The sequence below is a fragment of the Carcharhinus amblyrhynchos genome, chromosome 1, assembly GCF_965287045.1.
Source record: "Carcharhinus amblyrhynchos chromosome 1, sCarAmb.v2.hapA, whole genome shotgun sequence".
NCBI lineage: Eukaryota > Metazoa > Chordata > Chondrichthyes > Carcharhiniformes > Carcharhinidae > Carcharhinus > Carcharhinus amblyrhynchos.
The window spans coordinates 147,752,972-147,767,719 of NC_137324.1; the positions used below are offsets into that span (position 1 = coordinate 147,752,972).

Below are 14,748 nucleotides of genomic sequence, written 5' to 3' on the forward strand. Positions count from 1 at the left end.
GAACCCTTAGGCATCATATTGAATGCCTTTTGAAAGTCCATGTATACTATGGGTGGGATTTTCCACACAACCTGCCGTGTGTTTTGTGGAGGTGGCCTACCATTGGCCAGCAGCAGGATCTTCTCATCACACTGTTGTCAACAGGGTTTCCAGTTGAATGCACTCTTTGCTGCGGGGTAACCCCCAGTGAGGGTGTGCCACTGGCGAGACCAGAAGATCATGCCAGCATGAACTGCTGGAGAGTTGCGTCCTACATCTCTTGCTTCTTCTTAATCTGTCCTACTATTTACTTCCACCCTCAAAAAGCTCCAAGAAATTTGTCAAATATTATTTTACTTTTGTGAAGCAATGTTGACTTTATTTGATTATGCTACTACTCTCAAAATACATTGTTAAGGTTTACTTAATAATAAATTCCAATATTTGTTCCATTAACTGATGTCCTGTAGGTTCCTTTTTTTCCTCTCTTTCCTTCTTTATTGAATGATATTGTTACATTTGCTAACCTCCAATGTGCTGGGACCATTTTAGACTTCAGGCAGTTTTGGAAAATGATAGCTAGTGCATACAATATCGCTGTGTGACCTCTTTTAAAGCACAAGGATGGAGATCATCAAGGTTCTGAGAATTTATTGGATTATTGTCCTTTAAGTTTCTCCACTACTCTTTCTCTGCTGAAAATTACTTTATGTTCCTCACTTTTATTAGCTTCTTGGTTGGCTACCTTCTATTTCTGGTATGTACTTTGTGCCTTCTACCTTAAGGCAGGCATGGAAAATGTGTTCAATGTCTTTTCCAACTCCTCATTCCCCATAATATCTCCTGCCTCTCCCTCTAAGGAACCAAGTTTACTTTAGTTGCTTTCTTCCTTATATATTTGGACAAGCACATGCACTCTTTTTATATTCCTGATTAGTTTACTCTCATTTTGTTTTCTTCACTTTTTTAGTCACACTTTGCTGATTTCTTAATTGCTTCCAATCCTCTGACTTTTATTTCTCAATACCGTGTACGCACCTTTGTTTAATATATCTTAGACTTCCCAACTATTATTTACAACAGAGAAGGAAGCCATTTGGCCTGTCATGTCTTGTGATTCATGGTTTCAACAATCTAAAATTAAACATAAAGTCATCAACTTGAAACATTAATTCTGTTTCTATCTTCATATGTTGTTTGTCTACTGCACTTAGTGGAATGCAGAGAACAAGAGGATTGTTAGCCTGACAGAGATTACAGATGTAGAAATATTCAGCTCTCTCGTACTTGTCTGACACTGAGTGTCAGTTGATCAATTTTAATGACTCTGATTTCCACTGTGTCTTGTCTCCTTTGGCTGCTCGTGAAGATGGTCATGTTTTCCTCTTTCTGCAGTGTACATGTATCTTGAGCGCTTCAGGTACCTGATCATGTTCTTTTGGCTTGGTCCAGAAGCCCCTTATGCACTCTGATTTTATGGACGGAGGGAATTGCTCTTTGAGCAGGAGTTCACTCCAGCAGGAACTTAATTTTCCCATGCCTGGTGCAAATGTGCAGACCCTAGACATTTTAAAGATCTGTGATGATCCAGAATTGTATTCCAAACATATCATGAATGTAACCTGTGCTGTCGTGCACTGCTTAACTTAAAAATTAGATAGTATATGCCAGTACTTCCACTAGCACCAAAGTTTCCTAAGCATCAAACTATTGTTTCCTCAGTTAAGATAACCTCCTGTCTGACGGCACCCCTCCTTTTATGCCTAATTCCTGACTACGCCGAATACAACACTTAACTGGCTTTTCACACATCTGATTTTTTGCTGCTTGAAAAATGAAACATAGATAGTTATGTTCAGACTATGTAACATAATATCAATGTGATGCAGTATGGTTTAGAAGTAGAAGAATGAGTTAGAGTTAACCTGAACAATATTTCCCTGTGAGGTTCCTCTGTTTTAAAAAATAATTCAGAAGAGATTGGCTGTATTTTCATAACTTTTGCACTTTTTTCTAATGCAGGCTGTTTTGGAGTGCTTGCATGAAGAACATTTTGTTTGGTTAGAGTGGTAGCAAAAAAAAGAGCAGAATTTGCTAGTTCAGTAATGGCAAGTAAAGGATTCACTTGTAAAACAACAAAACCAGCAATTTGTAGTGAGAAAGAGATGCACTGCGAGTTGCAGATCAACACAAATTGCCTTACAATTTGCACTACACCATCTTTAGCTTGAGGATAGCTGCATCAGTCTCCCCATGAATTTCAGGGAGTTGCTGGATTTGCATCAGAAATACAAATTGAACTTGCCACAAAAGTTAGGACTAGTATTTCATTATGATGAGAGATTCATCTTCTTGCAATGCCACTCAATCTTAGAGAAAAGGAACAGTTGAAACTGGTATTTCATTCCTGCAAGTAACAAATGCTCCATGAGTCTATTTGACATTTAAATTTTCATTTTTTTCTGTCTTTTTCTCTCATTCTTCATTCAGTTTTTTTTGCCTCTCCCTCTCTTATTGTATCTGATTTTAACTCTTAAACCATTCTTTTTCCATCCCTGTTATTCACTGCTTTCTTTATCCATGAATCTCATTGGTCCTGTTATGATGGTCATAAAGACCATCAGTGGATGTCCCTGTGGAGTTTGAGCTTCCTTTTAGAGCGAGTGGAGGCTCGCCTAATCAGAAGCAGTCAGCAGGGGTTTTTAAACTTGCTGCTCAACCTGGACTGGCCCTGAAGCGTAGACTGTCTCACTGTAAGCTGTAGGCGTGGCCCTTCTCCTTGGTACACAATAAAGGGCATTTGTGACTGGAAACTGTGTTTGGCTGATTATGACAGATCCCATTGTTCAGCCAGATACCCTGTGAACCTTGCAGGTATTGGATCTAATGTATATGGAATTTGTTGACTATGTAAAAATTGTGATAAGATGTACTTGAAAGTTATTAATTGTTCTGGGTTAATTTAGGTGATTAAACAAGGTCTTGCAGCAAATGCATTACTTGACAGAGGTGCTCAACTACTGGGATCAAATTCAAGGTATTTATTATTTGCTTGTCAGGTCATTACATTTTGATGTTTTATAGCAGCATTTGCAAATGTTTGTGTCATGGACCTTCTATAAACATTGATACTCCCAGAGACCTTTTGTCAGTTTTATGATAATTAGAGGAAAGTTGTTTAGTAATTGTATACAGTATTAGAAATAATACTTGTAAGTCAATTAAATATCTTGGATTAACAAAATTATTTCTATAAATGTCTAAAGCAAAATCATTAATTGATTTAAAACTTATTTTTTAAAAATTTAGTACTCCTTACACTCCATTGGAAAAAACGACAGTGGAAAATACAGATGATGCAGTTACTGAGCAGTGGAGTCTTGATCAGCCAGTCTCTCAGACCAGAACCACTGCCATAGTAGAAGTAAAAGGAGCAGTGGACGTTGTCCTTACCCCACTTGTGACAGAAGCCTTTGACAAGTGAGTGTGTCATTCATGTCCATGAGAGTGCATCTGGGATTAGTGTATGTTTGTCTGCACACTTGAGAAGCTAAATATAATTTGATCAATATGAAATAAACAGTATTAAAAGAAAAATAGTAGTTTAATGCCAATTTTTAATTGTAAATGCTAATATTGTAATCTCATCAGTGAGGTAATGAAAGTGGCATAATCTTGAACTGTTAAGACAGTATATTTCAGTAGTATAACTTTTCCCTCCTGCACTGTATAAAAGGTTGGTTTTGTACCAATTTTGGTTCCAGGAATGAGAGACTTCAGTTTTGAAGATAGATCAGAGAAGCTGGGACTGTTCTCTTTGGAGAGGAGAAAGCTAAAAAGAAATTTAATAGAGTTGCTTTGAATCATAAGGAGGCTGGATAGAGGTACATGGGTAGAAATTTTCCCATTCCTAAAAGGGTCGAGAACAAGTGGGCATGGATTTAAAGTGATTTGCAAAAAAAGGCAAATGCATTGAGAATTTTTTTTTCTCCCAGTGAATGGATTGGTAGGAAGTGCAAGGGTATGGGGAAGGCAGTAAAATGATATTGAGTCATAATGCTCATTCAGAGAGTTGGTGCAAACATGTGGGCTGAATAGCCTCCTTTTCCTCCATAATAATTCTGTGATTCTGAGATTAGGAGCTAAGCTGAATTATTTTTACTCTTCCAGCTCATTTATTTGGAATCCATATCCAATTATCAAAAAATTCTGATCCCCATTGAATTTTTCCAGTGTCATTCAGGTGTCGTGGTCTAATTATGGGGCAGCGGTTAGCACTGCTGCCTCACAGCACCAGGGACCTGGGGTTGATTCCCAGCTTGGGCCACTGTCTGTGTGGAGTTTGCAAATTCTCCCTGCATCTGTGTGGGTTTCCTCCGGGCGCTCCAGTTTTCTCCCAGAATCTAAAGATGTGCAGGGTAGTTGGATTGACCATTCTAAATTACCCCTTACTGTCAGGGAGACTAGCTAGGATAAATACATGGAGTTATGGGGATAGGTTCTGGGTGGGATTGTGGTCAGTACAGACTTGATGGGCTGAATGGCCTCCTTCTGCACTGTAGGATTCTATGAAATTATAACTTTGATCCTTCTAGCTGTACCTGTATATACGTGTAATGTGATAATGAAATAAAACATGGGGTTGCAATTAGCTTAAATTTGGTATTTTAAATATTAAAATTTATTATCAACATGCATTTGCTGATTCTTGCACAGTGATTTAATTTTCTCTTCATCTACTTTGCAAGATCAGTGGTGCTGACAGAAACAGCCACTTGTCCATGAATATTTAAAGTGACAACATCCCAAAGTGACTTCAGTGTCTTCTCAATGCCTGTCCACATATCAGGGACACTGGAACAAACATGGACCTTATTATTGACACTGAGGCTGGAGAGATCTATCTAATTAAATGTGTTAGATAAGAATGCTTAATCTTCTAATAGGAAAGACATTACTTACTTTGTGTAACCTTATATTTCCAAGGTGAAGTTCAGGATCATACATACTTTTAAAGTGGGTGTACTGTATTTAATTTACAGAAAATACAGACTTTAATGTGCCCTATCTGACAGCATAACACAGGCATTCCTGTCTTGGTCCTTCAGCCTATTGTACATTTTTTCTTTGTGAGAAACTAATAACTAATTATTCTCATTATTTAGATATTTTGAAGCAATGGTTCACTTCTCTAGCATTTGGCACCCTGCTGCTATTGTGGATGATCTGCATGCTAAAGTGCTGAAGGAAGCATATCTGAACAGCAAATCAGCTAGTTCGGAATTGGTGAGTACTATCTGGATTTCAGATAAGACAGTAAAGGGTGCAATGCTATGTTCCATTACTCTGAGTCTCAGAAAGGTTGAATTATCTTGGAAGATAATAGCTCCGATTATTGGGTTATATTCACTGCACTTATGTTTAAAGCAAACATTGCACATAGTTTAAAATGCCACAAGGCAGAGATTTTTAGTATTGTGTCAGGTTGATTCAATTGATTTCACTTTTGTTCAAGTCATAAAGCTGTGTTCAATTCCCTCATGAGTTGGTTAAGCTTACCATTCTTCTTCTTTGCCAATTATTTCACACAGTTTTGTATTGTCTTCAAATTTGCTAGTACTACTTATGTCGTCTTAATAAAACCAAAAAAGTAGTGAACAATATAGCATCAAGCACTGGGAAATCTGTGCTAAGTTGAAATGCCTTTGCTTGTTGAACACTCTCTTTGGGCATCCAATCCATTCGATAACATTTTGATACAGAGAGCAAATCTTTCCAGGACCCTGTATTTGATCCTCCTTGCATCATGGTAGATATCCATTCCATTATCAAGACTGCTGATTTCTACCTCTAACATTGCATGACTCTGCCCCATCTCAGCTCAGTCTCTGTTGAAACTCTCTCAAAACACTTTACCTCTTGATTTGACTGTTCAGATGCTGTCCTGACTGAGTTTCCCATTTTCTACTCTCCAAAACTTAGAGCTTATTCAAAATTATGCTTTCCATTTCTGAATTCTTACCCAGTTCTGTTTGTCAACAATGTGCTGAGTGACCTACATTGACTCCTAAAATTCTCATTCTTAGTTTTCAAATCCCTCCAAGGTTTTATCCTTCCCTAATCTGTAACCTCCAACAATCCTTCTACAATGCCAGAGATGAGGGGTTTGTCATATGAAGAAAGATTGAACAGTTTAGGCCTAAACTCTCTGGAATTTAGAAGAATGAGGGAGATCAACTTGAGGTATTCAAAATGATAAGAGGTATGGATAAAGTAGACATGGAGCGGATGCTTCCGCTGGCGGGACATTTTAGGACGAGCAGTCATAGTCTTAGGATAAGGGGTAGCAAATTTAAAACAGAGTTAAGGAAAAACTACTTCTCCCAAAGCGTTGTGAATCTGTGATGCTGGGACAGTGAGTAAATTTAGAAGGAGTTAGAAAGATTTTTAATTGATAAGGGGTTGAAAGATAATGAGGATGAGGAGCATATCATCCATGATCGAATGGTGGAGTGGACTCGAATGGGCCAAATGGCCTATATCTTATGAACTTATCTTAGCCTACCAGTTCTGGCATCTTACAGATCACTGATTTTAATTATTTCCCCATGCCTAGGCCCTAAATTCTGCTATGCCCTTCTTGCCTTTAACCAAGATTTTGATCGTCATAGAAATTTATGGCACATAGATAAATAAGCAAATTTATCTATATCAATGATCTGGGTGACAATGTGGTAAGTTGGATCAGCAAATTTGCTGATGATACAAAGATTGGCGGCGTAGTGGACAGTGAGGAAGGTTTTCAAAGCTTGCAGAGGGATTTGGACCAACTGGAAAAATGGGCTGAAAAATGGCAAATGGAATTTAATGCAACAGATGTGAGGTATTGCACTTTGGAAGGACAAACCAAAGTAGAACGTACAGGGTAAATGGTAGGACTTTGAAGAGTGCAGATGAACAGAGGGATCTGGGAATACAGGTACAGAATTCCCTAAAAGTGACGTCACAGGTGGATAGGGTCGTAAAGAGTGCTTTTGGTACATTTGCCTTTATAAATCAGGGTATCAAGTACAAAAGTTGGAGTATTATGGTAAGGTTGTATAAACACAGTAAAAAGTCTGACAACACCAGGTTTAAGTTCCTCCTCAACTCCGTTCTAAACCTCCCCCCCTTTATCTTGAGGCTGTGCCCCCTAGTCCTACTATCCTTTCTGAGCGGGAAGAGTCTCTCCACCTCTGTCCTATCCATCCCATTCATCATCTTATACGTCTCAATGAGATCTCCCCTCATTCTTCTAAACTCTAACGAGTACAAGCCTAGTTTATTCAGCCTCTCCTCATAGCTCAACCCCCTCAACTCCGGCATCAGCCTAGTAAACCACCTCTGCACTCCCTCCAAGGCCAAAATATCCTTGCGTAAGTACGGTGCCCAGAACTGCACACAGTACTCCAGCTGCGGCCTCACCAGTGCCCCATACAGCTGCAGCAAGACCTCCTTACTTTTATATTCAATCCCCCTCACTATGAAGGCCAGCATCCCATTCGCCTTCCTGACCGCCTGCTGCACCTGCAAGCTGGGTTTTTGCGACTCATGCACAAGGACCCCGAGGTCCCTCTGCACCGTCGCCTGCTGCAGTTTTTCGCCATGTAAGTAATAATCCTTCCTACCATTATTCCTACCAAAGTGGACCACCTCGCACTTGCCAACATTAAATTCCATTTGCCATTTCCTGGCCCATTCGCCCACCCTATCTAGACCCTTCTGCAGACTCTCCACACCCTCCGCACAATTTGCCGTTCCCCCAATCTTGGTGTCATCAGCAAATTTCGACACCCTACACTCGGTTCCCTCCTCCAGATCATCTATATAAATGGTAAATAGCTGAGGCCCCAGCACCGACCCCTGGGGCACTCCACTAGTCACCATCCGCCAATCCGAATAGCACCCATTGACCCCCACTCTCTGCCTCCTATTTGACAACCAATCCTCTATCCACGCTAACACCCTACCCCCAACTCCATGTCCCCTGACCTTCTGCAATAACCTCTTGTGAGGTGCCTTGTCAAACGCCTTCTGAAAATCAAGAAAGACCACATCCACCGGCTCTCCTCTATCCACCACCCTAGACACATCCTCATAGAACTCCAGTAAATTTGTCAGTGGTGAATCTCTGGAATTCTCTGCCCGTTGAAGTGGTGGAGGCTACCTCGCTAAATATTTTTAAGAACATAAGAAATAGGAGCAGGAGTAGGCCAACTAGCCCTTCGAGCCTGCCCCGCCAGTCAATAAGATCATGGCTGATCTGTCGTGGCTCAGTTCCACATTCCCGCCCTCTCCCCATAACCCTTAATCCCCTCTCTTATCAAAAACATTTAAGACGCGGGTTGATGGGTTTTTGATAAGAGAGGGGATTAAGGGTTATGGGGAGAGGGCGGGAATGTGGAACTGAGCCACGACAGATCAGCCATGATCTTATTGAATGGCGGGGCAGGCTCGAAGGGCTAGATGGCATACTCCTGCTCCTATTTCTTATGTTCTTAAGTCCAACTGATTTATTTGATAGTACGCTCACTAGCTTTCGGGTTAGCCCCTTCGTCAGACTTTTTACTGTGTTTACCCCAGTCCAACGCCGGCACATCCACATCATGGTTGTATAAGGCATTGGTGAGGCTGAATTTAGAGTATTGTGTACAGTTTTGGTCTTCTAGTTACAGGAAGGATGTAAATAAGATTGAAAGAGTGCAGAGAAGGTTCACGAGGATGTTGCCGGGGCTTGAGAAGGTGAGTTACAGAGAGAGATTGGATAGGTTAGGACTTTATTCTCTGGAGCGTAGAAGAATGAGGGGAGATTTGGTAGAGGTGTATAAGATTTTGATGGGTATAGACAGAGTGAATGCAAGCAGGCTTTTTCCACTGAGGCTGGGGGAGAAAAAAAAACAGAGGGCATGGGTTAAGGGTGGAAGGAGAAAAGTTTAAAGGGAATATTAGGAGGGGCTTCTTCACGCAGAGAGTGGTGGGAGTGTGGAATGAGCTGCCAGATAAAGTGGTAAATGTGGGGTCACTTTTAACATTTAAGAAAAACTTGGACAGGTACATGCATGAGAGGGCTGTGGAGGGATATGGTCCAGGTGGAAGTCAGTGGGACTAGGCAAAAAATGGTTCAGCACAGACAAGAAGGGCCAAAAGGCCTGTTTCTGAGCTGTAAATTTTCTATGGTTCTATGGCACAGGAGGAGACCATTTGGCCAGTTGTATCTGTGCCAACTTTTTGAAAGAGCTGCAGTGCTTACTCCCATGTCTGTTTTTGACCAGTAGACGTGTAAATTCTTTTGTCTCAAGTACTGTTCAACTCCCTTTCAAAATTAGCATCCACCACCTTTCCAGTAGTGTGTTCCAGATGCTGACAACTCTGCTACTGAAAAACATTTGCCTTATCTCCCCTGTTGAATGGTTTTGAATGCATACCTAATTTATTTGTTTATTTTCCAAAAAATCTTAATGTCAAGACATCATGAAAATGAGAGTCCTCTATGTCAGTCTTTTGGGTGAGCTCGGCATTCTGTCAGTTTTTCTGACAGTTGGGAGCTTTTTATCAGCGGGGTGGGGGGCTGTGGAGCCAAAATATGCCAGGGAGTCTGGTCTCTTGAGTGCTCGGGTGCATTGCGCAGGGTGCCTTGATCTGAAAACGAACCAAAAGTTTTGTAGAATGGAAGATGGGAGCTCAGTCAGGAGAGCACTTGAATAGTCAAATCAAGAAGTAAAGTGTTTTGAGAGATTCAGCAGCATTGTGGAAGTGATGCATTCCGATATGGCTGGTATGGAAAAACAGTATACCATAAATGGTACAATTTTGAAAAGTTTAAATCAGCAAAGAGACCTGTGGTGTTCTTCGTATAATTCCTTAAAAGGTGTCGGGGCTTCTGGAGTGGTGAAAAAAGCATATGGGTTGCTAGGGCATGGAAATAGAAGAATAGAATATAACAATGAAGATATTGTGCTGGAACTTTATAAATCACTAAATCCACACGTGGGCTGGACTTTTACTACCAAGCCCAACCCGTAATCTGGTGAGGCTCGCAGAACAGAATTCTCCGTTGGCAGGATTTTACGAGCCTCATCCAAGCTAGGTCTTAATATCCTGACCGTGGAGTACAATGGATGTTTTTCCACATTGAACTCCATCTGCTTCTGCTTAATATCTCTTCAATTCGTAACATTTTGTTTGATATTGCTCCCATGAAGTCCATTGGTCTGTTTTAATTGATCAAAGTAAAAAGTCTGACAACACCAGGTTTTAGTCCAACCGATTTATTTGATAATACTCACAAGCTTTCGAGGGGGCTGCCTCTTCGTCAGGTGAATGGAGAGTTCTGGCCTCAGACAGAGCATATAAAGCACAGACAGTTTAGAGATTACTGATTGGAATGCGAATCCTTACACCTAACCTGCTGTTCAAGACCTGAAGTGGACTTCAGGTCTTGAACAGCAGGTTAGGTGTAAGGATTCGCATTCCAATCAATAATCTCTAAACTGTCTGTGCTTTATATGCTCTGTCTGAGGCCAGAACTCTCCATTCACCTGACGAAGAGGCAGCCCCCTCGAAAGCTTGTGAGTATTATCAAATAAATCGGTTGGACTAAAACCTGGTGTTGTCAGACTTTTTACTGTGTTTACGCCAGTCCAACGCCGGCATTCCCACACCTTAATTGATCAAAGCCATAAATATCACATTTGATCTCACTAAATAACAGTCCAGAGGAAATGGTTAGCAAATTCTGCTACCCTGAGTCCATACTGACAGACAATCTGTCTCTTAACACAGAACTTGATATCTGCCTAGAGAAAGCTGTTACCATCTTTGGCTGACTCATGAAACATACTTGGAATGACATCAAGCTGACTTTTAGGACCAAGGTGCTGGCCTATGAGGCTTATGTTCTCAGCACCTTGTTCTATGGCTATGAAACATGGACAACTTGCAGGTTTCAAGAAAGGAAACACAACTACTTCGAATTTCATTGTTTGCACTGTATTCCTAAGATCTCATGGAAGGACAAAATTGAGACTGTGGCAGCCCTCTCAAAAGCAAACCTCAAGTCTGTTGGCATTCATCAAGCAGAGGTGACTCTGCTGACTCGGACACATTTGCAGCATAGAAAATATGAAGGCCCTAAATATTGATTTTTGACCCGAGAGAGAATAGTCAATGATGGAGCAAAATGACAACAACAACTATGGGCTAGTATGTGCCATCATGATAATCGGTGTCTACAAAGACTTGATAACAGGCATTAACGCCAAACACCAAAATTGTCAAGCCAATGACATGTGTCAACCACTTCCTATATAGCACTTGTGGAATAAACTATCTCTCTTGGTTTGGTCTCTTAAGCCATCAGTAAAAGAGGACTACATGAAGCCACCCCCCTCAAACGAATTTGCTGCATGTCCATCATAAGTAGATAGAAAGCTGTCAATAATGCACACAAGCTGTTGTTGTGATCAATGAAACCTTCTGCTTATTGGACTGTCACATGAAATTTCATATATTTCTAACTACACAGCTATGGGAGATGTGAACTTGATTGCCGAGAATATCTCAAGCTCTGAAGAAGGCCACCAGGATTTCTTCCAGGAGAGATTATAAACAGAATTTCTCTTATCGTGCATTGTAATTGTTTATTTTTCTCTGTTAACTAACTACTGGTAAGGTAAACTACTTCAGCCTCTGTTATTCTGAACATTTGTGTTGAACAAATATTCTCTCTTTAGGCAACTTCAAAACATGAAGGGCGAACCTCCAAAATAGAAAATGGTACAACTGGTATAACCAAGCCTGGACAGACACGGACTAATCCTGAAACTAAACAAGATAATGTAAAAATCAAGGGTCTTCAAGCTAATGTTTCCATACCAAAGGTATCAACATTTAATTAATATAATTTATTTGTTTGTGAACATTGTTTTTGCAAAAATTACCCACACCCTTAAAGATTAGCGGCCAAATTTTCATCTGGATATGGAGGTTTGTTTCAGTCCGCGATTGGCTCTCAGATTTTATTTAGAGGAAATCCAGTTTTTCACTGCTACTTTCCTCTGGCCTTTTTGTGGATCAGAAATATCTAGTCTGCAAAATGTGCATTTTAAATGAAGGTTGGAGTTCATTCTACACGATTTTCATACACTGTTTCGGAGTTTTATAAGGCTGTTAAATGTCTATTAGGTTTGAGAGTTGGTGAAGAAAATGTGAAGCCTGCTGAGAAGTCTGAAAGGTAAAAGTAAAGGGTCTTCATGCCTTCTTCACATGCCACTACTGTGTGCTGTATTATAATGTAGGTATGTTTTTAATGCAGTGTTTCATCACATGGATGTGTCTTTTAAAGGCAAGTTATTTTGACCAGCTTTGTTTTTCTGTTCATATGTATTACAGTGCTTTCCGAATGGAGGAAGCACCATGCTAGAGTGAAGAATGTTGCAACACATCCTATTATCCTATGCTCTCATTTTTTTCTGCTGTAATTTAAACGGCTCTGGCTGATAAAAGAAATATGTGGTTTTGACATCTGGGAGAGAAAAAAGGCTGAAAAAAATAATCTAACCGCCTACTTCTTACTTTGAATTTGAAATTCTATTTGATCCTTAACAGAGAACAATATTGTTTGGATGGCTGTGGCCATTTTGAACACTTGGCTGGGTTTTGGGCACTAAAGGGTCTCAGCATAGGAGGTGTGACATTTATCTGAGTATGAATAACACTTTCAAGAAGTTGTGATAACAGATTGTCCCATTGATGTGGTTTCTGATTTGTTTACACAAGCTAATAGGATTGCTAGCATTAGAAAGATTTTTTTTACATGGCATAATTAATTTTTTGAGTATTAATGACTTGAAGGCTTTTATTAGATGGTGAGACATTTATTTAAAAAAACATTTTCCATTTATGTTGCAAGGAAACTGAGAATTATGTATAGTCCATACTGAATGAGTGGCTATGGAAGATATATGACTGTATGAAGGTTGCAACGATGGCATGGAGGTGGGGTGGACATGGCATGGGTGATTTGAGAGGGCATGGGCTAGAATGGATTTGGGTGGAGGATGTGGCAGATACGAGGCAGGGTTTGTGGGGGGAGGAGGGGGGAAGAGGGGGCTTAAAACACTTTTGGGAGTTTGAATACTCTGCTGAAGAATAGATGTAGATCTTCTAACTGGCCCATGCATACTGTGGATGTACACTAGCATGGCTTTCAAACTGCATTGCGAACCTGATCCTGATATCAAAAAAGTCAAAAATGGCTTATGAACTCGCACATGGGTCAGGAATGCGGTTTGAGAGGTCAGGGTTTCCTGAGCCTAGAGGAAGGTTTTGCCGTAGAAGTGAGTTAAAATCTCAATGATCTAAAGACAGTCATCTTATTTCTTAATGTTCAACATTTGGGAGTAAATTGTATATAATGAATTTGTGCACAGGATTTTCTGAAGAAAAGGTGCAGCCATTCATGGGCAAGTAATGAGATTACAGGCATCGTGCAGATGCTGCATTCACTTGTGCACAAATAGGCAAAACTCGGTGATTGTTACATGATCAATGATTTCCATGATTAACTAGCACTCATGGGCATATGGTAAAAACACATTTAATTTTGTTTTGGCACTTGTTCGTGATGAAGCAAGAGTGCCATGACCGTGTAATCCGGTGGCACTAGGTAGTGAAAGATTACAGGCTGCCTGTTGTGTATTTGGCACACTCTCAGCATTGGAAGAAGGATCCAATTGGGGACGCTGAGTCTGACAGCAGAACTGGAAAAGTGTGGACAGTGAGGCCCTATTTTAAAAAAAAAATGGCTTTCTATTCATCATTCTTTCCAAAAAAGCATTATTTGGCAAAGGTACTTCCTTAGCACCTCAATTGCATTACAGGGTACCTCATTTCATTTGTACCTCATTTGTACGCTTCCACAACCTTGTCATCATTCATTCTCCCAGCCCTTTTTATTCCAGTTGCCTGTGAAGATCTTGAACTGATGCCTGTGTATAGTTTTCCACAAGAAAATAAAAAGTGTGTAATGCTAATATTAATATTGTTTGTGTAGTTAAGTGACAGCGATTGTGGCACTGGATAGGCAATGCAAAGCCTAACGTCGGTAGTGGGGATAATTCTTCAATCCATTATCGAAGACTTTATAGTGGAGTATTTAGAAAGCAGTGGCAGGATTAGACATTCAGCACGGATTTATGAAGGAGAAATCATGTTTGACAAATCTGTTGGAATTCTTTGAAGATGTAATTAGTAAAGTTGACAAGGGGGAGCCAGTTGCTGTGGTATATTTCAGAAAGCGTTGACAAAGTCTTGCATAAGAGGTTATCTTGCAAGATTAAAATACATGGGTTTGGGGGAAGTGTATTGAGATGGATAGAAAACTGGTTGGCAGAGAGGAAACAAAGGAATTATTGCGTCCTTTTCAAATTGGCAGGCAGTAATTCGTGGGATGCCAAAGGGATTGGTGCTGGGACTCCAGCTATTCTCAATATATAAATGATTTGGATGAGGGAACAAAATGTAATATCTCAAAGTTTGCAGATGATATCAAGTTGGGTGGGAGGGTGAACTGTGACGAGAATGCAGAGATCCTTCAGAATGATCTGGACAGGTTGGGTGAGTGGGCAAATCAATGGCAGATGCAGTATAATTCGGATAAATGTGAGGTTATTCACTTTGGGAGCCAAAACAAGAAGGCAGATTACTACCTGAATGCCTGTAAATTGGGAG

The 14,748-nt window shown here is 40.3% G+C and overlaps 1 protein-coding gene across 8 annotated transcripts in view; it reads left to right on the top strand.

The window, feature by feature from the left end:
- kiaa1109 (KIAA1109 ortholog) overlaps window positions 1-14,748 on the top strand; it is a 487,987-nt gene that overhangs the window by 229,976 nt on the left and 243,263 nt on the right. For all 8 annotated transcript variants that reach the window (XM_080193511.1, XM_080193510.1, XM_080193515.1 and 5 more), the window contains exons 30-33: window positions 2,946-3,016; window positions 3,289-3,459; window positions 5,145-5,265; window positions 11,751-11,897. In XM_080193511.1, coding sequence (XP_080049637.1) covers window positions 2,946-3,016; window positions 3,289-3,459; window positions 5,145-5,265; window positions 11,751-11,897 — 510 coding nt within the window. The remainder of the gene's footprint in view (window positions 1-2,945; window positions 3,017-3,288; window positions 3,460-5,144; window positions 5,266-11,750; window positions 11,898-14,748) is intronic.